The 24,001-nt window shown below is 45.3% G+C and overlaps 2 protein-coding genes across 3 annotated transcripts in view; both read left to right on the forward strand.

The window, feature by feature from the left end:
• LOC147439496 (transcription factor E2FB-like) overlaps positions 1-16,996 on the forward strand; it is a 104,672-nt gene extending 87,676 nt beyond the window's left edge. Inside the window, exons 5-16 of the mRNA XM_086485328.1 lie at positions 13,556-13,644; positions 13,764-13,815; positions 13,952-14,004; positions 14,084-14,134; positions 14,617-14,665; positions 15,161-15,226; positions 15,333-15,409; positions 15,492-15,711; positions 16,194-16,260; positions 16,335-16,412; positions 16,497-16,546; positions 16,650-16,996. Coding sequence (XP_086341454.1) covers positions 13,556-13,644; positions 13,764-13,815; positions 13,952-14,004; positions 14,084-14,134; positions 14,617-14,665; positions 15,161-15,226; positions 15,333-15,409; positions 15,492-15,711; positions 16,194-16,260; positions 16,335-16,412; positions 16,497-16,546; positions 16,650-16,874 — 1,077 coding nt within the window. The 3' untranslated portion in view covers positions 16,875-16,996. The remainder of the gene's footprint in view (positions 1-13,555; positions 13,645-13,763; positions 13,816-13,951; positions 14,005-14,083; positions 14,135-14,616; positions 14,666-15,160; positions 15,227-15,332; positions 15,410-15,491; positions 15,712-16,193; positions 16,261-16,334; positions 16,413-16,496; positions 16,547-16,649) is intronic.
• A 1,155-nt stretch (positions 16,997-18,151) lies between these two features.
• LOC147439497 (uncharacterized) lies at positions 18,152-23,728 on the forward strand. 2 transcript variants are annotated; one of them, XM_086485329.1, is made up of 3 exons: positions 18,152-18,272; positions 19,890-19,898; positions 23,490-23,728. In XM_086485329.1, the coding sequence occupies exons 1-3, from the start codon at positions 18,152-18,154 to the stop codon at positions 23,708-23,710; spliced, it is 351 nt and encodes a 116-aa protein (XP_086341455.1). In that variant the 3' UTR covers positions 23,711-23,728. The 2 variants fall into 2 exon arrangements, 1 of the variants encoding a protein (XP_086341455.1); XR_015184603.1 differs by lacking the exon at positions 18,152-18,272 and adding an exon at positions 22,314-22,416 and having other exon boundaries at positions 19,587-19,898; positions 23,490-23,523.
• Positions 23,729-24,001: the final 273 nt, after the last annotated feature.

Below are 24,001 nucleotides of genomic sequence, written 5' to 3' on the forward strand. Positions count from 1 at the left end.
CGGCGCTTTCCTAGCTGCATTGTGCACTTCTTGACATCGTTGGATTTTCTCAAAGATGCGTAGACTAGGCTTGAGCAAGAGGTGGGAGGATCGCTTTGCAGTGCCGTGCTTCGGTCTTGGGAGTAGCTGCGGGGTGGCCTTGAGCAACACCAGCCCACATGCAGATGAGTGGTTGAGGCAGCCACTAGTTTGGAACCCTTTGGTCACCATGTAGCGAGGATACATGGTTGGTAGCAGACCTCATGTCTCTTGGGGTCCATGGCAAAGGGTCCCACCTGTTCCTTTGGGGACCAGTTGGAATTTATGTCACATTCTGAGGAGCTATAGGACACTCAACTGCGAGACTTGAAGGGGGCGCAGAGCATGGTTCAGCATATTGTAGAGGCTATACGTGTTGAGTGGCACACCCCTTTGAAGCCGGCAACTCCCTACTGAATGGAAGCTTTCATGCGACTCGAGGTCCTCATCTCAGTGTGAGCTTGCTCAGTCACAGGCTCTTGCAGTTCCTTTGATGTTTAGAGAGAAGGCTGCCTCCACAACGTGACTGACGAGGCACTAGAGGTGGCTGAGTGTTGCTTTCAGAGCATTAGAGTTGTGGGCATCAGTGGGAGGACTTGTGTCATAGACCTTGACCTATCAGATCTTGAGTCAGGTCATTGGTGGCTTTGAGTCGCCCTCTGGTGAGAGTGCAACGGGACCCGGGGGAGTGGTTTTGGCGAGATCCCTTTACTCTAGCCGATCACCCAAGGATCCCCTTATTCCATACACAGCTCGGCTTGGCCAACGAGGAGAGGCTCGTCATGCTCACTGGCAGGAGGGTCTCACTTCTGATTTTTTGGCAGGATTTTGGGAGCGATCGTGGGACAGCAGGCAGCCTAGGCATGTCACCATGTTTCAGTCAATGTAACAGGGAACGGGGGGAACACGGCCCAAATGTTGTGAAACGGGTTCCGGACGAGTCTCGTTCCCGAAACGGAGATGGGAATGGAATGCCGTTCCGGAATGGGGTATAACCGGAACGGTGTTCCGGAATGGGGGGAACGAGGCGGAACGGCGAAATGCGGGGCGGAACAGGCAAAAGTAGGCATTTGGGGGAAAAAAGTGGGCTTTTGGGGGTAGATTTGGGGCTGATCGGGGAACATATTTGGTGCAGTTTGAGGGCAGGTTAGGGGGCAAATTGGGGGCAGTTTTGGGGTTGTTTAGGAGTTTATTTGGGACTAAGCTGAATGGAGGTAATTCAAGACTTACTTTAGGTGGATAGTTCTGGCCCCGTTCCCCCCCCCCCCCCCCCTCCTCGTTCCCGTCCCGTTCCGGACCCTCCCGTTCCCATTCCGGGTAACTATGGTTTCAGTGGCTAGCTACACATCAATCTACTTCAGTCGGGAGTTGGTTGGTGCACAATGGCATATTGGCAATATCTGCCACTTGTGACCACCCACGTGAGACCCAACGGCATTGCCTGTGGGATTGCACCATGGCACAATAGGTTTGGCTTCTTATTCTTCGGCTGATGTTGCGCTTTCTACAGCCAGCCGGTACACTTGTGGTGCAGCTTGGTCCACACTCACGGTCCTGCAATTCGTTTCGAGATGGCCTCAATCAGCAGGATGATTGTGATAGAGGAGGGCTGGCCTACACTCCAACTAGCCACCGAGTTAGTCCCTTGTAGCAGGCTACAGTGTCACTTTCACAGGACACACAGTTAGTACAGTTGGTATGGTCTGGTCTGGTTCACATTGGACGGACTCTCTGGGCTGGGCAGTGACACGTGGCAAGGATACGGACGGTGGTCTATTGGACATCGTGGCCAGGTCACCCCACCACTCAGTTTGGAGATAGACTTAGATGGCTGACAATTATGAGCCGTTGGTGGCTCTTTATGGTGGTACATGTGAGTAGTAGCTGTTTGGTCAAGATTATCATCTTCTTCATATATGGTCTAGCGTCGTTGTCTAGAGTAGCGAGTCTATACACAGCACGTTTGGACCATCCCTGCACCCGTGAGTTCTAGGCTGGAGCTGAGTGTGGTGCCACGCCAGAGTCTGTATCGGTTCTTTGAGATAGTCGAGTCCATATGTTCTGGTCTGCTGTTGTGTCTCTGTGTTGATCATCTATTATCTATTGTTTCCTTTGTTTTCATTCTATTTTGAGTGTCACGCACATTGCATTGAGGAGCACCCACTGCAGAGAGCACAACACACTATCCGCGCTGGAGGTGCTCTCATTTTTGGCACGCCCGGTGGGACCTCAACTGAAGTCTCACTCTTTGTGGAGGTGCAAATCGAGGAGCTAGTTGGGTTTAACCTAGCCTGCTTGCTTCGCCTTGCCGAGTGCAACCTGCTGGTCTGGTCACTCTAGACAGCTTACTCTTGCTGACCTAGTCTCTCGCCCTGTTGGTCTAGTCCTCTCTCGTCTTGGTCCAACCAAGCTCTCGTCCCGGTCTAGTCCTTCCTCGTCCCTGGTCGAGGCCTTCCTCGTCTCTGGTCCAGCCAGGTGGTCTAGTCACTTGCCTGGTCTAGTAGAGTCTAGACCTATTTTCAGCCAGTTAAAGGTCTTCTTGCCCAAAGCTTGGTTGGGTTTGTGGTCACTGCATGACACATACAAGGCGATCATTAGAGCATCAAAGCGCACTACTGAGTCCTCTGAAGTAGTACAACAGAAGACGTCAATCCTTGGTACCTAGTAGAAGTCCACCAACCTCATCACCCATACCTCCATCTGGTTGTACGTCTTCCAGGTCACCTTCCCTAGTAAAGCTCTCTTCCATTTTGTTACAACAAGCTATTGAGCAACGGACTCCTGAGCAAGCTGCCATGGAGGCGTTGATCAATGTTTAGGCCAAGGTAAACATCAAGTTTCCTACTTTCAAGGGACTCTCCTCAGAAGATGCAGACGACCATGCAAGGAGGTTTGTATCTCTCTGTAGAGGTCGTGATCTTAATAGAGAAGATGCTTATTTGGTGTTGTTTTCATCAACCTTGGATGGTTTAGCAGACAAGTGGTACAGTCAATTTGCAGAGAACCACTTTGCAACTTGGGTCACTTTACGACAACAGTTTTGTGAAGCTTTCAGACCAGGGGACTTCTAGGAGAAGATCCTGGATGAGTTGGCAAACCTGATGCTCCAGCCAAATGAGACTTTTGCAGAGCTCATGACCAGAACAAAGTCTTTAGTGGCCAAGCTTCCTCAACCACCAGGTGAGTTCATGGTCAAGAAATGGGTAGAGAAGGCTCTTCCCAAAACTTCCTAGCAAAACTTCCGAGTGAGTCTCCGACCTGACGCCACTTTGGAGGAATTTGTCGCGGTTGCTACTAGGAAAGAGGGAGCTAGGAAGTTGTTCACCAACTCCCCTCAGGTAGAGACCCCCTCGTGTTTTCAGAAAGTCCTTCTGATCCGTTAACTTCTTTACGCAATGAACTGGAAGCCCTAAAGCTACAGCGAGCTCTTCAAGAGGAGAGGTCCTTCTCTCTTAGACAGGAGAAGACTCCACATCACGAGGCATTGGAACAGATCGAGAGCGAGCTAGAAGAGCTCAAGTCTCAACAGGAGACTAAGGCTATGGTTTGGTGTAGCTCATGTCGCTCTCCAGGGCACCCTCCACAGGAATGCCCCCTTCGGGTTTACTGCCACTTCTGTGAAAAGTCTGGACATGAGGACAAGGACTGCTACTACCTCAAGGGATTGCGACAAATACAACAAAGTCTTGGTCCTACTCTTCAACAAGGGCCAGCACCTGCATCCAACATGGTTTCTCCTTGTGGCCATCCACACCATATGCCACCTTTGCTGACAGTCCCTCCTATGCAAGGTATGCAGAGCACTTTTCCCTCTCAGAGCTTTTATCATACCCATGCTCCCTCATCACCTCAAAGCTTCTATGCCTCCACCTCCAACTCCGTGCACCAGGAGCAAGGACCGCCTCGCCCTTCGACTCGCCCATTGAATCGGCTCATTTTGTGCTACAGATGCGGGGAATATGGTCATTACCAAAGCAAATGCCCTCTGCTCGAAGGGTCCCCTCCCTGTCGTCATTGCCCTGAAACGAAGGATCACTACAGTAAGGATTGCCCTAAACTTCGTGCATCCACGGCTTCAAACCCAAGTCAAAGCCAAAATGAGTTTATCTTTCCCAAGCTCAATCTGATAGCAGTTAGCACCGTTCCTCAGCCGCCCCCTTCTACCCACGTGGTTACCCCTCAAAATAAGTTGTAGTTGGTAGAGGAGCCATCAGGTGTCCTCACTCGGGCTCAGAGAGCCGCTCTCGGTCTTAGCATTCCAGCAAGTTCAACTCCCCCACATATTCTCACAACATTGGATACCCTGCCTTCAGCTGTTGACAAGCCATCCCCCGTGTCAAGAAAGAATCCAAATCTTTGCTCTCCGATAGTGATGAAGCTTTCTTGGAAGGAGTTTCCGACATAGTTACCCGGAACGCGGAACGGGAACGGTAACGGGATCCCCGCGGAACGAGGGAACGGCTAGGGGTCCGGAACGGGAACGTCGCGGAACGGGAGGTATAAAAAACACCCAAATAGTGCAATTTTTAGCTCCTTGTGTTTAAATACAAGGAGTATTAGAGTGCTTTCACTCTAATACTCACAAAAAACTCGTTTTGAAGACCATTCAACCTTGCTATGACTAGATGATGAGAGAGAGAGAGAGAGAGAGAGAGAGAGAGAGAGAGAGAGAGAGAGAGAGAGAGAGGGAGAGATTTGAGAGAGTGGGAGGGAGAGGAAGAGAGCTTGAAGGCTTGAAGCCTTGAGCCTTGAGAGAGTGAGTCTTGAGAGGGAGAGATCTTGAGAGTGAGAGGGAGAGAGCTTGAGCCTTGAGGATTAGCTTGTGAAGAGAAAGGGGGAGGGGGGTGCATTTTATGAGTCCTTGAGGCCTTGCACACTTTCAAAAGAAGCCCAAACATTTACTTCAATTTTTTCAATTTTTGCCAAATTTGTTTGTAGCCGTTGGCCGTTCTAGGGGCATTCCGGAACGGTCCGGGGGCGTTTCGGAACGTTTCGGAACAGCCGTTCCGGTTTGCATTGGCCAACCGGAACATCAGACATTCCGGGACGTTCCGGAACGTTCGGGAAGGGAACTGCCCCCCGGAACGTCGGAACGGGGGCTAGGGGGCGTTCCCCGGTAATGGTTTCCGATCTATAGAAGATAAAGGAACCAGAGAAACCACTGGTAGAACAAGAAAAGCTTACAGTAGAGACAGCGTTGAAGAACACCTTCCAACAAGTGTCCCTCTATGACATGCTACGGCTAGATGCGAGTTTTCGAAGTGACACCCTTGCTGTTATTCAGTCACTTTACCCCGGAGCAGGTCCTAGTGGCGGGCACCTCCCAGTGCAACCATTCGAGTCCTATATGATATCCCATCACGTTGCTCCCCTCACGGATTATAGAAGCCCTCGTCTCACCGTGTCCGTCTTGGGGCAACAATTTGCAAGAGTAATTGTGGATGGTGGATCTGGCATCAATATGATGCCTGAATTCACTATGATGGCTTTAGGCCTGCAGCCTACTCAACTTGCCACCTTCATAGTAACATTGGCTGACCAGAGGACAATATACCCTGTGGGCATAGTGGAAAAGGTGCCTCTGCAAGTACAAGATTTCACTTTTAGTTTGGATTTTGTTGTGATTCGTCTTCCACAGGTGGAGGGCGGATTTCCCTTGCTCATCGATAGACCATGGCTGCGACACACTAAAGCACTTCATGATTGGGGAAACGATGCCATGTGGATACATACTCCTGGCTCCCCGATGCAACCAATTCGCCTAGGAGGCATGGATCCCGTCGTGCAACATAGTTCTTTGTCCCTAGCAACCAACCTTCAATTGGAACAGCCTACTCCACCTGACAGGTCAGACGAGGATCTGTTGGAGTGGTTGGATGCTACCAAATCTATGCCCTATTATGGAGTCTCTATTCACTCTTTGCGTGGAGGTACACCCTCTTCCAATGTTTCCACAGTAACTAAGCATAATAGGCCACCAGAGCCAGTACAAAAGGTTGAGGTTAAGGAAGCTACTCCCCGTGCGCCCTTGGTGGTAGCCTTTGGAGTTGGTGAACCTATGAAGAATCATGGAAAGAAATCTTCTGTACAGGAGTTCACCCCCCTTCACCATCAGCCCCAGTGTCTGCTTCTCCGACTAAGACAAAGCTCTCCTCTGTGTCTAGCAAACTCCCTTCACAAAGCTGCCTCAAGACGATATACAACAAAAACAATGTTGATCTCAGGCTTGGTGAATTCCCTGATCGTGATCATGTTATCTCTTTGCTTGAGTGCCATCTCCTCCACTACTCCTCCCTCCCTCCCTCCTCGCCCTTACCCACCCCCCAACTCGTTCCCTCTTCCAAATCTGCCCCCTCACCAACTCGTCCCCCTTTCTCAAATTGGTCCCTCTCCCCCAACTCGCCCCTTTCCCCTCCCCAACTCTCTCCCCCCTCCCCCCCCCCCACAACTCCCCCCCTATCCCTCCACTGCTCTCGCCCCCCCTCACCAGCCCTTGTCCCCCTACTTACCCCTCGTCCCCTCTCTCTCACTCGTCCCCCCTACCCACCCCTCGCCCCCATAGTTACAGGGGACGGGGGGGCTGCCCTAGGGCCGGGGAACGGCCGTAACCGGGCCGGGAACGGCTGGGAACGCCGAGGGACGGAAGGAAAACGGGCCGGACGAGCGGGTCGCAGGGGTATCTTCTTCATGAACCCGGTCACGAGGTGAAGTTTTGCCCTCATGTAGCTCCCGAGAAGAGGTTGGATCTTCTTGAGAAACTCACGGTGTATGAGGTTGCGGAAGTGGCCAAGAGGGGCCGTTTTGTTGCCGTTGATCCCTCCGCCACGGCGACACCGCGAGAGCAAAGGGAAGCCAACCTTGACGACATCTCTCGAACCTTCAAGAGCCATGGATCTACACTGTCCTCTTCCCTTCCGCATCGCCAAACCACTCTCAACGAAAATTGGAATCCTAAATTGAAGGAAGAGGTAGATAGGTCGGTTGCCCGATTCTTCTTCCACGACCACATTGCCTTCCATGCTTCGCGGTGAGTTTCCCTTGGCATATGCACATTGCAATCTTCCATTTTGTATTCATAATGGGTTATAATTTCTCGACTCTCCATACTAACGCAACATGCTCTATTTTGTGTGGATAGGTCTCCATACTTTCGAACCATGGTTACGAAAATAGGGGAATATGGCTCCTCTTATGTGCCACCTTCATCGGAGAGGCTTCGCACCACCCTTCTTGACAAAGAGAAGCTTGCCGTGGAGCAAGCGGCCCAAGCAACAAAGGATTTGTGGGAGACCAATGGCGTCTCTCTTCTTGTAGATGGATGGAGCGACACCCGCAAGCGGTCCATCCACGGGGTGGTGGCCTACTCTCGGGGGGAGATGTACTTTGTGGAGTCACATGATGCATCCGATAGTGGCAAGGCCGCCGAGATGCTTGCTGCGGAGTGGACAAGCACCATAGAGATCACCGGCCCGGAGAATGTCCTTTGTATGGTTGCAGATGGAGAGGCGTCAAATAGGGCAGCCGGAGCTATCATTGAGGGCATGTATCCCAGCATCCATGTCACATTTTGCATGGCGCATTGCCTCAATAACCTCCTCAAGGACATAGGGAACTTGTCATGGATTTCACCCACCATTGGTGACGCCTCTCGAATTGTCTCCTTTGTGCTCAACCATCAAAAAGTGCGCCATGAATTCTCAAAGAGGAGCCAGTTGTCTTTGCTCAAATATTTAGAGACAAGATTTGCATTCAATTGGCTTATGCTAGGCCGCTTGTCTACATGTGGCGGAGCCTTAAGGGGCCTCTTTCTCAGTGATGAGTTCCAGGCCATGCCGGAGTCTACATCAGCAGTAGGATTGAAATGCCGAGAATGGGCCGACGACGCCGCTTGGTGGGAGGAGGTGAAGACTCTTGACGCCATGGTCAAGCCTATTCTACACCTACTTCGAGTGGTGGATGGCTTGCAGCCATGCATTGGCAAAGTCTACGAAGCCATGGATCGGATGATAGAGGCACTTGAGAGGCACAATAGAGGCACTTGAGAAGCTTGTGCTTGACCCTGTTCAGTATGCGGAGATTCATGGCTTGTGTGAGTCGAGGTGGAATGGATACTACTCTCCACTTCATGCGGCAACTTCATGCGGCAGCTTATGTGCTTGACCCTGAGTTTCAAGGAAGGCGTCAAGAGACCGATAAGGAGGTGAGCAAAGGATGGCGGCTTGCATTGGAGCGCCTTGAGCCTAGCAGTGACATTAGGCACAAGATTAGAGACGAGCTACTCAACTACAGGCAAAAGAAGGGCTCCTATGGATGTGTAGATGCACAGCTTGATCGCAACAAGATTGGCTCGGTTTTGTGGTGGGAGGACTATGGAGGAGATGGCCCACATTTGCAGCGCTTGGCTGTTCGTGTCCTTAGCCAAGCATGTACCACTAGTTGCTTGGAGCAACTATGGAGTGTGTACAGCCACATTGCCTCTAAGAAGAGGAATCGCCTTGGCGTTCAGAGGGCCAATGATTTGGTGTTTGTGAGCGCTAACTTGCGCATGCTTGCCAAGAGCATCACACACAAGGCAGATCCTTTCACTGAGTGGGAGATGGCACAAGAGAATCCATCTATGGCCGATACTCTTTTGGAGGAGCTAGAGGAGGATTTCGAGCCTCAATGCGAGCCTCCCGAGCCGGAGCCCTCATACGTTGCTGACGACCTCGACTACGACGACGATGTGGAGATTCAGCAGGCGAGCACTTCTTGAGTTTGATGATCATTGATCACTCGACTCTCGAGTCTAGACTCTTGAGTCTACGACTCTACCTACTACATAGCCCTTTGTACTTTTTGTTATCCTTGAGGCCTCAGGCTTGTCCTAAGTCCTTTAGGCTTTTTGACTCTTGAGCCCTTGTGGCATGCACTTCTCATTTTGTATCCATCGATCATCGATGTTTTATTAGCACATTTCAGCCTATATGACTCCTGTTCTTTGGTCTATTTAGTGTAAATTTATGGTCAAAGTGATGCTTTATGTGTGTAGGTCAAAAAATGCCAAAAAAACTCTCTTTTTTTTTTGGCCGTTCCGACCCTCGTCCCCGTTTCCTGACTTTTGCCGTCCAGACCCCGACCCGCCGTCCCATGTAACTATGCTCGCCCCTCCTCTCTTACTTAGCCCTCGCCTCTCCCCCTCCATCACCCTTGCCCCCTACCCACCCCTCGCCCCCTCTCTCTCCCTCGTCCCCTCCTACCCACCCCCTCACACCCTCTCGGCCCTACCCAGCCCCTCCCTTGCCCTCGCCCCTAGTTCCCCTACCCACCCCTCGCCCCTAGTCCCCCTACCCACCCCTCGCTCCCCTACTCACCCCTTGCCCCTACCCACCCCTCGGCCCTCCCTACTCACCTCTCGGCCCTATACTGCACTAGCCCCTACCCCCTACTCACCCCTCGCCCCTACCCACCCCCTTCCACCCCTCGCCCCTATCTAGGCCCCCTCGTCCCTACCCACCCAATCTCCCCCTCTCGCCCCTATCTAGCCCCCCTCACCCCTATCTAGCCCTACCCACCCTTCCTCTCTAAAAAAGAAAATGGAGAAAAAAGAAAGCAGAGTGTACATCATGCCAGGGCTGCTAGCTTTTGGAGTTTTTGAAGCAGGTCTTTTGGTGTTTCACAACAGACGAGAGCCTTTTGGCTGTTTCCTTGTGGCTTTCAAGCATTCACCTGGTTGCCATCCCGTTGCTATTAATGCTTTTCGTTCGGCCATCACGATGGAGCTTAACCTTATTTGCGGTGTTACTCCACCTTATGGTCATCCCTCTTTTTGAGAAGAGTGTTGTGCAAAAAGTGTTGCAAGAGGTTCATCTGCAAGCATGGACGAGGTCATTTTCCTCTCACTATGGTTATGGAGGATAAAGATGCGCTGGATCCAAACCGAGCATATCTCTTTGTTGTGGCTCATTCTGTTTTGCCAATTGGAATTCTTGGACTATGCAATCATATTGGGTTCCGGCCTATTCAAAGGCTTAAGCGTTTGCAAGCAGTGCAATGTTTTTAACTCCACTTTTGAGACATGTAAGGTCATGGTTGGGCCTAGCACCTGCTTCACGAAAGATGTATGGATGCGGTACCTAGTGGTTTTCTTTTACAGTTTTTCAGTATTCTTCTCACCGAGACGATGAGCGGTCTTGTGGCGGGCAACCTGTAGCAGGCTACAATGTCACTTCCACAGTGTCACTTCCACAGTGTCACTTTCACAGGACACACAATTAGTACAATTGGTCTGGTTTGGTTTGGTTCACACTGGATGGACTCTCTGGGCTGGGCAGTGACGTGGCAGGGATATGGACGGTGGTCTATTGGACATCGTGGCCAAGTCACCCCACCACTCAGTTTGGAAATAGACTTAGATGGCTGACATTTATGAGCCGTTGGTGGTTCTTTATGGTGGTACATGTGAGTAGTAGCTGCTGGGTCAGGATTATCATCTTCTTTATATATGGTCCAGCATCGTTGTCTAGAGTAGCGAGTCTATACACACAGCACGTCTGCACCATCTCTGCACATTTGAGCCTCGACACCCCCAGTGTACCCGTGAGTTCTCGGCTGGACTTGAGTTTGCTGCCACGCCAGAGTCTGTATCGGTTCTTTGAGATAGTCGAGTCCATATGTTCTGGTCTGCTGTTGTGTCTCTGTGTTGATCAGCTGTTATCTATTGTTTCCTTTGTTTTCATTCTGTTTTGAGTGAGATGTCACGCACATTGCACTGAGGAGCACCCAATGTAGAGAGCACGACACACTATCCACTCTACATCCCTTATGTGTGGAGCAAAGATAGAGAGTGGTATTGGGAGCTCATCTGTGACCTGACACTGTGGTTCATTTGGTGAGCTGGCTGCTTCCGCCTCTTTGAGGCTCGACTTGTCCCAATGGCAGAGACTATCCGTGACATTTGGCTGGAGCTGATCCACACACTCAGGTACTAGTTTGAGAGACTCCGGACTGCATGTGGGAGCGTTGTGAGGCCTTCTTGCGACTTTGGCGCCCAGGCCATTCTTCACCATAGTTCATGGCGAGCCTAGATGGCAGTACCATCCACTAGTGTGGTTGTTTCCTCCTCCCATCTCTTGATTTAGCCATCATTGTACATATCTTGTTTTTCATTGGGAGAGTCTCCCCACATGTTGTAGACCTCTCGAACAAGGCCCATTGTAGCCCATTGTCAGTTTTCTTAACTAATGGAAGGATCTTTTTCTTTGGGGAAAAAAAACGTACCGCAAGGGGTGCCCGTTGGAGGGGCCAATATCTCTCAATGGGGAGGTACGGTCCCATTGTGTCTTGTCTCAAGTGTTATCTTTTAGTTCAAGTTTTCTCTTTTCCATCAGTTTTGGTATTGTTATATTGTTTTTCCACCTTGTCAAGTGACTTGCTGACTTTAGTGGTATCAAAGCACCAGCCAATTCTTCTCCAAGAAAGAGTTTGCAGCAATTGACTACGGAAAAAACCATAGTTACCCGGAACGCGGAACGGGAACGGCAACGGGATCCCCGCGGAACGGGGGAACGGCTAGGGGTCCGGAATGAGAACGTCGCGGAACGGGAGGTATAAAAAACACCCAAATAGTGCAATTTTTAGCTCCTTGTGTTTAAATACAAGGAGTATTAGAGTGCTTTGACTCTAATACTCACAAAAAACTCGTTTTGAAGACCATTCAACCTTGCTATGACTAGATGATGTGAGAGAGAGAGGGAGAGATTTGAGAGAGTGGGAGGGAGAGGAAGAGAGCTTGAAGGCTTGAAGCCTTGAGCCTTGAGAGAGTGAGTCTTGAGAGGGAGAGATCTTGAGAGTGAGGGAGAGCTTGAGCCTTGAGGATTAGCTTGTGAAGAGAAAGGAGAAGGGGGGTGCATTTTATGAGTCCTTGAGGCCTTGCACACTTTCAAAAGAAGCCCAAACATTTACTTCAATTTTTTCAATTTTTGCCAAATTTGTTTGTAGCCGTTGGCCGTTCCAGGGGCATTCCGGAACGGTCCGGGGGCGTTTCGGAACGTTCCGGAACGGCCGTTCCGGTTTGCACTGGCCACCCGGAATGTCAGACATTCCGGGACGTTCCGGAACGTTCGGGAAGAGAACTGCCCCCTGGAACGCCGGAACGGGGGCTAGGGGGCGTTCCCCGGTAACTATGGAAAAAACACCTCCTAGTCAGTCGTGATTTCTTCATGGGGAGTCGGTCCCTATAGAGTAAGTGGTGTTGGCCCTATGGCATACACGCACGTTGTCAAGAAATATACAATGCGGCTAGGAAAGCGTTGGTGAGCCTAAGACTGTGAGGGTTCGTAGGAAGATCAAGCGAATTCAGATGATTTGAAGCAAAAGACACTTAAAATGAACAAAAATCCAGCCATGAAAACTTCACTCTAGAAAAAAGCCAAGATCAACTCAAAACTTGTGTATGGTGATTTCATGTAGCCTCAACCCCAATTACACACATACAATGCCTATTTGCCATGTGGTAAAGCCTATCTTCTTCCTTCTTCTTTGTCGAGGCCATTTCATGGAAGCTTGGGCACTTCCATAAACAAGCCCACATACCATAGAAGAAGCATGTGTCTCCCTTCTCCAAGAGGCTTAGAGTGTTAATATTCCTCTTCAAACAAGATCCCCACTTGCTCAGAGTCACGGCACCATAAATGATGTGGCATTTTGAGCCATATTTTGTCAACAATGGGTATTTTTAAATCATTTTATGACCTTTTTTTGCCATTTTTACCCAAAAAATGATCCATGTTGGCCATAAAAAGTCTAAACGAGCTTGAAAATATCCTCTAGTCTGTCATTGCCCATATAATGCTAAAAGTGCTGTTGTCGTTTGATGAATGCATTGGGTCTTTTTTTGTGTCACAATGAGACTTGGGGTCATTTTTTTTTCACGTCGATTCTTCCTTCTGTGCCGTAACCATCTTTAGTAAACTATTTTGAATGCTAGTATTGTAAATTTACCTAGTCCAAATCCAACAACCATCCCAAATGGCCTCAGAAATTCTCACTGCAGTAAAAGAGCTCCAGATGTCCACTCAAGCTCATTGGATGCCATTGCAAGGCATCATACTCAGTGGACTGATGGTAATGTATGTTGAACATGGACAATTATGTTAACCCATTTGAAATCCCTCACAGACCGCCTTATAGAACAGACTAATGAACGCTAATGAGTCACAAGGATGTTTGAAATGTTCTGCCTCCACTCCTACAACTTGCCAATTGTAGCCTATAACTTCAGAGTTATAAAAGCGTTGTTCATTTTCTATACTAACCAGGGATTCGCTAAGATTATGCTTCATTTTCCAAGAGATTTTATGATGAGAGATCATCATCGATTATACTTGTTCAGGTCTCATGAGCCATTTTGGCCTTCAAGAGACGTTAATAAATCTTTTCTTATTAGGTAATTATGCTGCTTGAAGGACTACAAGCATCTCCTGCTTAAAGGGCTTGCAATTCCAAGCTTAATGAAAAATTTGGAATAATCTGATTGTTTCTTGCTTGATTTTCACAGGTACAAAAGCGTAGGATATATGACATAACAAACGTCTTGGAAGGTGTAGGATTGATTGAGAAGAAACTGAAGAATAGGATACGATGGAAGTAAGTACTTGCGAGGTTATATTTGGTTTTCTTGAGTGTGGACCCAAGCAAACAAAAGATATTATACAAATATTTATTTTGGTGGTGCTTTTGTTTGTTATGTTTCGTTTCTCCATCAGAGGTCTTGATGTGACAAACTGTGTGGAAATGAATGAAATTGCTTCTGTTCAGGTAAGAATTTTCCGGAGGTGCAAATTAAGTATTTGGTTCAATTTAGGATAGTAGTTGCGGACTATCAAAAGGCTTTGCAGTGCCACCGTTGCGAGATTGCCGACATGCTTACTCATTGCCTTCCTATTTTTTGTAGAGAGAATTGGAGAGCTCTTTTATGGAGGAAAATCTTCTTGATGACCATATTAGGTAGTTCTATGCTCAATCTTGGTTACTTTGTAAATTGAAGATAGACATTTCTGACTTTTTACAACTCAATTTGTTGCAGGGAGGCTCAAGAGAGACTCAGAATCTTGAGTGAGAACGAAAGCAATAAGCAGTATCCTTCTAAAACCAAAGGCTATTGATGCTTATGTTCCGTAATTTATGTGACAGACAGTATTTTCACAATTTGGGACTTCATTAGCTTCTCCTACCCCTTCTCATTCCTTAGTAGGCTAGTACAAAATTGGATTGGCACAATATCATAGGCTTCCTTATTAGAGAATTTGGTTGGGCTAGCCTTGTTGACACAGGTCAAATGTGGCAAGAATGTGGGTTCACATTTATGGCTCAAATTCATACCTAAGAGGGCTCTGCAACATTTAACTAATCCTGTCTGACCCCTCCAAAATGCAGTCCTTTATAGATTCTTATACTCTGATGGTCCACACACGCATGTGTGTTTTAGCACTGACCCAAAGTGGTAAGTTGGTTTTGGTTGTGGTAGCTCAATCAAACTCCTCAATTAGGGCCTTGAGACAAATCTAGGTAGAAGTAATTTGGTTGCTACTCTTGTTGGACTTGATATATTTTTTACAGATGGCTTTACATTACAGAAGATGACATAAAAACTCTGCCTTGCTTTCAGGTGATTTCTAGCTTGAAACCTCATGCAAATAAAACAGTAGCTTAGTAGAGAACTTGAGCCACCTGAATCTCTGAATCAGATATGCATAGACTAATTCTTAGAATTGGCATATGACTATATTCAGATAGCATTTTTCTTTACCCATGGGCTTTTGTGCTGTTTGCTGTCCTTAGACTATAAGTCTTGTTGCTTGCTAATAGGCTGATTTAGCATTCTGTCCAGCAATCGATGTGCTCTACACAATTAGTCAAACTAGAAAGCATTAAGATTCTAAAGATCTCTCTATCCTTATATATACAAACAGCGGTGGGTTTATCATCAAGCATCCCTCCTGGACACCCTTTGATGGGCACCGAAACTTTTGGAAAACTCTTGGCATAGCTTTTGCCCAATAAATCATCATCTAAGCATGAGGTTTCACTATTATGTAGAAGTTATAGAACAAGAGGTTTGCCTCAAACAAGCTGTTGACTTGGTTTGCTGCTTATGCTTCAGAATGAAACCTTGATTGCAATTAAAGCCCCTCATGGCACTACTTTGGAAGTTCCTGATCCTGATGAGGTGCAATTTGTAAATGAATGGTTATTGCTGTTTACTCTCTGGCTATTGATTCTATCACTTATATATGCATGCTAATTGAATTATGATTGAATGACAACATTTTTAGGCCATTGAATATCCTCAAAGGCACTATCAAATTCTCTTGCAGAGTGCGACAGGACCCATTGATGTTTATCTTGTGAGGTAGATACTATTTCATCTTCCTATCAGGAGTTTTGCCTCTACCAGAGATTTGAATAATGCTTCTTTTTCGGAGGGCATGCAGCCGCTTTGAAGAGAAGTTCGAAGAAATGGGTGCAACGGGAGCGCCTCAAGTTGGAGATGGCTCAACAAATGAAACTTCGAGTGATATGTTACCCTTTGTTTCAGCTAATGTGAACAGTTGTGAAGAACATGAAACCCTTGTTGTGCAGTCATCGTCTTCCAATTTCGCTTCCAGTCAAGAGGCCATTGGAATTATGAAAATTCTTCCATCAGATGTGAATGTAAGTTAGTGGAAGATACCGATCCTGTGGGCATAGTTTAGAAACAAAATAAGTTACAGTATTACATGTAGTAGTATGTATGTACACACGTATAGGTATGTATGTACTCTTTATTTTTATACATATTTGTTGTGTGTTCAATATGTGTTTGTACATATGTACGTACATGCATCCATCTATATGTGTTTATAACTACACACTTGCAAACATGCATGTGTGCAAACATCTACATATGTATAAAGAAACATTTGCACACATGCATGTGTAAATGTGCATGTGTGCAAACATCTACATTATATATATGTGTGTGTGAGCACGTGTGTGCGTGTATCTCTACGATTGTACATACAAGTGTGTACACAAGTATGGTATGTGCACATATATATGTGATTACATAGACATACATGCACCCATATTAGCATACACATGCCATTTGCATTTGCCACTAATTGCCACTTATTGCCACTTCTGTTCATTTTCAGACTGATGCAGACTACTGGCTTCTATCTGAAGAAGGTGTTGGGCTTACTGATATGTGGAGGAGTGATTGTATCCTCTTCTAGTGTTTTTCCATGCGTACTCATAACGCTCTTCTTTTTTAGCAAAACCTTGACCAATCAAAGCTTTTGTTTGGGAGGATGATGTGAAGCTTAGTGCAGTTGATTTTGAGCTTGAGAATGAAGTGGAGCCTCAATCCCCAGGTGTTGTCGGATCAGAATAGGCGTCATATACAATCCAGCCTATTTGCAGCTTATGGATTCCAAGGACCATGTTGGAGAATGAAGATTCTCAAGTTGAGGTCAGAGCAGGACTTGTGCCTTGGGTTATAGCAGAGGTGAAAAGGATTTTGGCTGTCCATTCTCACACAGTATCAAACAAGTGGCTTCGTACTACATTAAACCTCTTATTTATTATGCTGAGCACAATTGACATAAAAGGGTGAGGCACACCTTGTGGGTTCATTGCCAAGACAGAGCTGCCTCATGTGCTCTGCCTCTTCTTGTGCTCCACCTAAACCGGAAGAAGTGGATATGCCGTTGCGGTCGCTGGAACCACCTGCTCAAAAGCGCAATACCATGTTCCAGCTTCAGGCAATATCTGCTGCAGGATTTCCTTTTTCTGCCTCCATTGAATCTCTCATTAAAGAGTTATATGTTTGCTAACGCATTCATTACTTGCAGAAAGCTTGCATTTGAATGTTATGATATATGAATTGTTTGTAAGCGCACAGGCAAAGAAAATTAAACCATACTTCTCTTTAATGAAAATAGCCTTTATGAGAGCATGCATGATCTTATCATTAAATTTTCCAATAACTAATATATTTATCTTGTCATTAGATTATCTTATCTTGGATGCCGACATGTGGGGTTGGCTATTTATACCCATCATATTTAAACAAGGTGAAATTTCACTTTGGCAGGCTAAAACAAATATAATGAAAGGAAAGTCAAGTCATGTAAGGTCGAGAAGAGAAGGACTGAGCCAGCTTAGTACTACCGAACATAGCTTTTTGTAACTAGGCCGAGTTTGACACAATTGCACTAAGGGACGTTTGTAATACATTTAATGCGGACAGCTTTCAAAGGAATTAATGTTCTCTCTCGATCCTCTTTCTTCTATACCTACTAGCAAAGGTAATATCTTCCATGTAGCTTTTGTTTACTGCCACATGTAGGTAATCGTTAATAATTGTGCTCGCGCGTGATCGTGACCATGGCTCAATTATCATTTATTCAATGTGCAAGAGGCTTAGTAGCTTCAGTTGCCCAAACGGATAATTGAGCCCTCGAGTGACCATAGCCTAAGGGACCCATTGACCGTGACCATGGCTCAGTTATCATTCATTATTTGTGCAAGAGGCTCAGCTACCCAAACAATTAATTGAGTCCTCGTGTGACTAGCCTAAGGGACCCATTGACAAACTAGAAACCAACAAGAAAATTTCAATGTTTAATCAACGTAAAAAATATTAAAATTTCAAATGTACACCTAGCTCTCGTCTCCTGAAATGCTTGTTTTACAAAGCCTAAAGACTAGTGTATTTGTGGCAAAAATAGTCATTGAAAAACTAAAAACAAATAAGCATTGAATGATTAAAATCTTCTTTGGTAAGAGCCTCACATGGACTCTTTTGTTTTGTTTTTTTCCAAAAGCCAATGTGACCCTTAACATTCTTTAATAGTTCTCTTTAAACACTAGGGTCCACATTTTCGGCTAGACATTAGTTTGAGTGCAGGTGAAAAAACCCATAAAATAGGGCTACTCTTTTTGGACTTTATAAAGTTGGGAGTCATCCCATTGGCAAAGTAGAGTGTCCATGTATATAGGCTTTTATGGCACAAAAGATACGCTCAATTTAGTAGGTGGAACCACAAGACAAGCCAAAGTTGGCCGAAGTTTGAAAACTTAGCGGAGGTTTCACAGTTGGCCTTGTTTGATGTCAAAGACCTTTGACACAATAAACTTCATCAAGAAACTCAGCTTTGTTGAAGCCTCTAATTCTTTCTTGGATCTCAAGTTTCATGAAGGCTTTCTGTCAACATCCTCAGAAATGCAAAGTGACTCTGAAGGCCTTTTCTCTACATATCTTGCTTAATACCTTTTTTCTTTTTTACTTTTAAAGGATAGGATTATGTTAGTTTCTTCCCCTTTTCATGACATTAGATAGTTTTAAAGTACTAATGTAGGTTAACATAAAGGCCATTCATGTCTTTTCTTTTACAGAGTAAGATGCTATGTGAGGTAATGTCCTCTTATAAAAAGACAAAGAATCACACCCACTATGCTTAGTGATTGACATTTTTTGTACCTTAAAGACTCTTTTCATGTCCCAACTTTCAAGTTAACTTGGTTCTTTTTTAGCAAATATTAAAATTTCCACTTTATCAATAAGAATACTCTTGGCTTGATTTCACAAAATTATCAACAAGAAAATCTTACAACATTAAAAAAAAAATCAAGTGATGAATCCGAAGTTGCTTTAATAATTAACAATCACATGTTACATTTAGTGGTGAGAAAATATTAATTCAAGCCAAGCCATATTTGATTAGTTCAATGTGGGCAAGTTCATGGGCAACCATTTGTGTATGTGGCTCAGCTTGTATGGCTATTTTGGACAAATGTATATATTCTGACACCTTTCCTAGGGTGCATGGATGTAATTTTTATTTTTCTTTAATATATTCCCCTTGTGTATATGGTTTATAAAAAATCATCGGGGTACTATTTTTTGCTACGTTGGAATATGACCTTATAGTGTTCACATATCCCTTTTTGTAGGTGAAAGTTGAAAAACTGGGTTGAATAAAATTGGACATTTTAGTTATAAATCTTGGCCAATGCTCTAAATTTATTGATGGATAACATGTTATGATTTGCAAAGCCGCGAAGAGAAAGTAAATGTGCGTGTAAACCATGTATGGTTTGCTTTGTGCTATGCGATTTGTGAATTCTCCACGTGTACAAATTGGACTATTTGCGATTTGAACTTCATGGCATAAATTTCGGTTGTAGGACTAGTTTGCCCTCACAAAACATGGCTAACAAAATGGTTTTTAACGAGCAGTGCGACCTTAGCTTGAATTTATTATTTCTTGTCGTGACATGTAACTTGCGAAAGGGTCCATTGTTAGTCCAATCCAAGCTTTGGAAACCGGGATTTGTGTACTATTAGTAGCAAAAAAATTGAGCATGAAGCCTAAGTGCTTTCACGCTAGGATAGTGCATATATATACCACTATAAGGGGGACTCGAGCACTGATGTGACAAAAGCACTGATGGGGTTAGGTTTATAAGTATTCAAAACTTTGATAAAGAAAGGGTTGATTTTATTTTAAGCATTTGGGAAGAAACAAAGCTTGTCTGTTGACCAGCTTTAGACAAAGCTTTGTGTCGTAGTACATTATTACGGCACCTGCTGAGATTCTCTCTCTCTCTCTCCCCTCAACCAATGCTTTAAACTTGGAAAGACTCTCTCTCTCTCTCTCACTCTCACACACACACACACACACACACTTACGTGTGCGCGCAGCACAATCTCTCTCTCTCTCTCTCTCTCTCTCTCTCTCTCTCTCTCTCTCTCTCTCACACACACACACACACACACACACACACACACACACACGTACGTGTGCGCGCAGCATAATCGCCAAGGGTGGAGTTGCCTACCGCAGCAGTCGCAGGTACGCTGCATCTTTGTCGTTTCGTTTCATGCTCTAATAATACGCCATTGAATCTTTGGTTGAGCATTGCGAGATTTAAAGTCATCAGGGGGAGAGGGGGGCGGGGGAGGCAGAGAAGAAGTCTAGAGGGTTTCATGTCCCAGGAACAGTCCCAACAGAGGTGTTTTAAACGCCGTAGGTGGTGCTTAGAGCCATTTCACATTGCCTCAAGGTTGTGTGCAACCGGCAACCAGCAACACTCTTAGCCTGCGCACATGCGAAGGGTCTTGGTGGCTTGCCGATCGAGTCATGAACTTCACCACCCGTCAGTACTATGCGCACATGCTCCAACCACGGCCGTAATTACGATGCAGATCACAAAAGTCAACTCTCTCAGTCGCGCGAGTGTCATCTGTCGCAGCCAATAAAACATTTTCCCTCTAGGCAAACGGCTCTCGCTGTGGGTGACTGTTAAGGCAACATGGGTGAAGTTCCGATGGCGACGGTGAGAGTCACGGTGGCTGGGTGTAGGAGATTGGCGGGCCTATGATGGGCATAGAGCACTTTTTGGCCGGGAGAAGCCACCGTTGGTAGGCATGTGCGCATGCTATCTAGCTCACATGAAGAGCGGCCAATTTGGAAAATGCATTAAGAAAAGCTTCATCAAATTGTGGAAGGTGAATCGACCCCAAGAGAGTGGCTGAAGAGTATAAACAACATTTGGGAAGTAAAATGGCCACACTCAATGAAGATATTCACTCGGATGGTGTTGTGGGGGCCACATGCACTAGTTCTGGGTGGAAAGTAGCTTCAGAGGATCCCTTGCATTTATTCAAAGACCGTTCTTCCTCGCGGGGTCTTACTGTCAAAATATGCAAATGGGTGCAAAGGACATGGAAGGTCCTCTTCTTTAAGGATGACTTGGTTATGGGAGGAAGAAACTTTTAGAACAAAGCAATTCTCGTTTGCACACAAGTAACCAGATATTGCTATGTGAAGCAGAGTTGAAAGCTCAGAACCTTCGAGTCTTTGAGAGAAGCTTTGTGAGGAGAGGCTCATCAACCAGGGATGACATGCAAGACTTCTCTATCATCACCGATGGATGATTGGTCACTAGTGCTAGTAATACAATGAATTTCTTCAAGATTTTCCCCCTCCCTTAGAAGATTAGATAGCATCTAACAAATAACTTCCCTAGATTTTGAGTAACTCAATCCGATGTCAGCATCTTAGTACTAACAGGTTGTTGTTAAGTAGATTTAACATGATTTTGAGTAATCACATACTCCAGGACCTTTCTCCAAAAAGTATCTTCATATTACCATTCATTGGTATGTTTCCTCGAGTTGGAATCCTCACAAGTTATTGCCATCCGATGAACTCAAGTTACTTCTACAAAGTAATCACAACAACTGACCTCTTTTTCATGCATGTCAACATAATTTTGGTAAGTTTTGATGGACATCCATATCATATGATCTGAACTAGTTTAGAGATCTTTTGGAGTCTTAGTTGACCTTATGACAATATCAATGGCTTTAAACATAGCGTCAGGGTCTAAATTTGCTACCGCTACACTTAACCCTCACAAGAGGATTTATAAATTTTCTCATGTAGGAAAAGGGAGCCTTTTTCAGTGTTTTTCATACAATACATAACATCACGAGCTTCTGCTCGGGAGGCACCGCATAGGCAGTAGACCACCGCCCCCCCCACCGGGCCGGCGGTCCCTTGCCCCCAATCGTACCTAGCTAGGTATGCCGTGCCTCCCTCACAGAAGCTCATGATGTTGAGGTAAGTCATAATGTGGGAATTATTGTGAGAATCTGTCCAAAACTTCTTGTGCCTATGGAAAGCCATAGTATCACAACTGAATGATTTCTTACCATTTTTAAGGCTTACTTGTCTACACTTCCTTAGCTCTGTATGTGGTTATATACATATATGTATATATTTATTCAATTTGGATGAGTTCTGAGACAAAAACTTGCTTCTTGTTGCTAAGGTTTCTCAAATTTCATGCGCTTTGCAAGCGTAAGTTCACTAAGAAATTGGGTTTCAAGTATCACTCTCTACATCTACATAGGTTTGTTTGCATTACACATGCACACGCACGGGGACGCGCACGTGCACACACACACACACACACATGGCATAGACTCAAGTACTTTTATGCAAGCGTATGTGTGTGCGTTTAGTGTGCACACATATGGATCACATATAAACACACGCGTGTGTGTGTTGATATGTGTGTGCACACCCACATGAGCACACATGTGTACGCAAGCGCATGCGTTCACATGCACACATGCGCACATGTGCGTGCACGCGCACACACACACACACACACACACACACACACACACACACACACACACATGTTCATGTGCATGTAATCTCCTTCTTTCACAATTTATTTGTTTTGGTGTGCCATAGACAATTCAATGATGGAAGCTACCACATCCTTATGCAAATCAAACATTTCCAAGTATGCAAATGTATGTGCACGGATCATCCTAAACAACTAAGCTCTTAAAGCGTATGCTCTTCCCATAAATAACACCCATTTTCTTCTTTTTGTCCTTGTAAGTTGTCTAATGCCAGTAGTATGTCGGAACAATTCTGCCACCATTTATTTAGTGAGAATCAACCAACGGTCTTGGCATACTCTTCATTTTTTTTTTTGGCAAAACTCACAAATGTGAGTGTATTATATTAGTTTAACCAAAAAATTACAAATTCTAATCGTGCTCGACCTGAGCCATGGCGTCTCTTAACACCCATAGGTACAACGGCTCAGAGGAGAGCCACGCCACTACACTTTGAGAAGGACCTCTACTTAAGCAAGGACCCAAATAACTATCTAGACATTGTTGCATCAATTGCCCTATTCCACTCATTAGAGTTCATTCGTTTCCCTATGGGGACAAATGCTTCCCTACTTTCTTGTAGAATCTCTGTGAACCTGGCTGTTTCCAATGTGTTCTTGAATACTTGACAATTCGTGGCCTTCCATACATGTTTAAAGTGGAAGAATCTGACAATTTGTGTGCCGATAAGTAGCACTTGGCTCTTGAAAACCATCTCGCCTATGAAGAGGTCGTTGAATTGTTAAAACAAGCCCTCACCAGTGTTCGAAAATACCCGGGATACAATTTATTTTAACCAGCTAAAATCATAAAATCCTGGTTAGATTTTGAGCTTGCCTTGAAGAAAACCGGTAAATTTACACAAGTTTCAGTGTAAATATCGGCAAAACCTTCGAATTTTGACCTAAAAACCGGTAGAATTTCAAGTTTTCCCTTATTTTCTTCGGTTAGGAAAAATGTATATTTTTCTAGCCCTAGCCCTCACATAAAATTGTTCTTTTTTTTGTGACATTGTTGAATTTTTTGCGGTAAGCAAAACGAGTATACATCATTACAGCCTTTGCCCCGTGGGTAGGCCGAAGAACCAAAATTATGTGTCTATAAATGGAGTTGCTTGTTTTTGACATTTAAGAAAAAAACTTCCAATGCAAGAAGACAACAATTTCAAAGTTTGAAGAATCAAAATTATGTTTTAAAAAATGGAGTCAAATTTTTGATATTTGTTTTTGCTTTTCAATGCAAGAGGGCAACAATTCCAAAGCTGAGATGGCAACAACATCATACAGAAACTCCAAAGAATTTGTTGAAGAGCAAGGTTTCATGGATGATGTAGAATGTTGTTTCTCATCAAAGGCGTGTGTGAAGTGCCTTGTCTACATATTTGTTGTGATGATAGTTCTTGGAATCATCTTTGCAGTTATTGCATGCTCAAGCAATGTATCTCATGGACGGTGTCACTTCTAACTTGAGTGTAGTTTTTCACCCTTTTCAACCTTTTTTAAAAGTTCCACAAAAAATTGAATGTTTTATTAAAGAATCTTGTTAGAATAGACAAAACATGAATGCTTCTTTTGATTAACAAGGTTGCACGTTAATAGTACATATGTAAATTATCCTTGGCCCCCCCCCCCCCCCCCCCCCCCCCCAACACACACACACAAATGGACATAATATTTTATATATCAAATCGTAAAGGAGATAATAAATATCCGATATGCTTTTATTCAAGCTCATTAATCTCTCTCTCTCTCTCTC

Source organism: Adiantum capillus-veneris, chromosome 16, assembly GCF_014529385.1.
Source record: "Adiantum capillus-veneris isolate H3 chromosome 16, ASM1452938v2, whole genome shotgun sequence".
NCBI lineage: Eukaryota > Viridiplantae > Streptophyta > Polypodiopsida > Polypodiales > Pteridaceae > Adiantum > Adiantum capillus-veneris.

What these genes read in the sequence shown, in the direction of transcription:
- LOC147439497 (XM_086485329.1), top strand. Translation starts at nt 18,152, where the DNA reads ATGTCAAAGACCTTTGACACAATAAACTTCATCAAGAAACTCAGCTTT.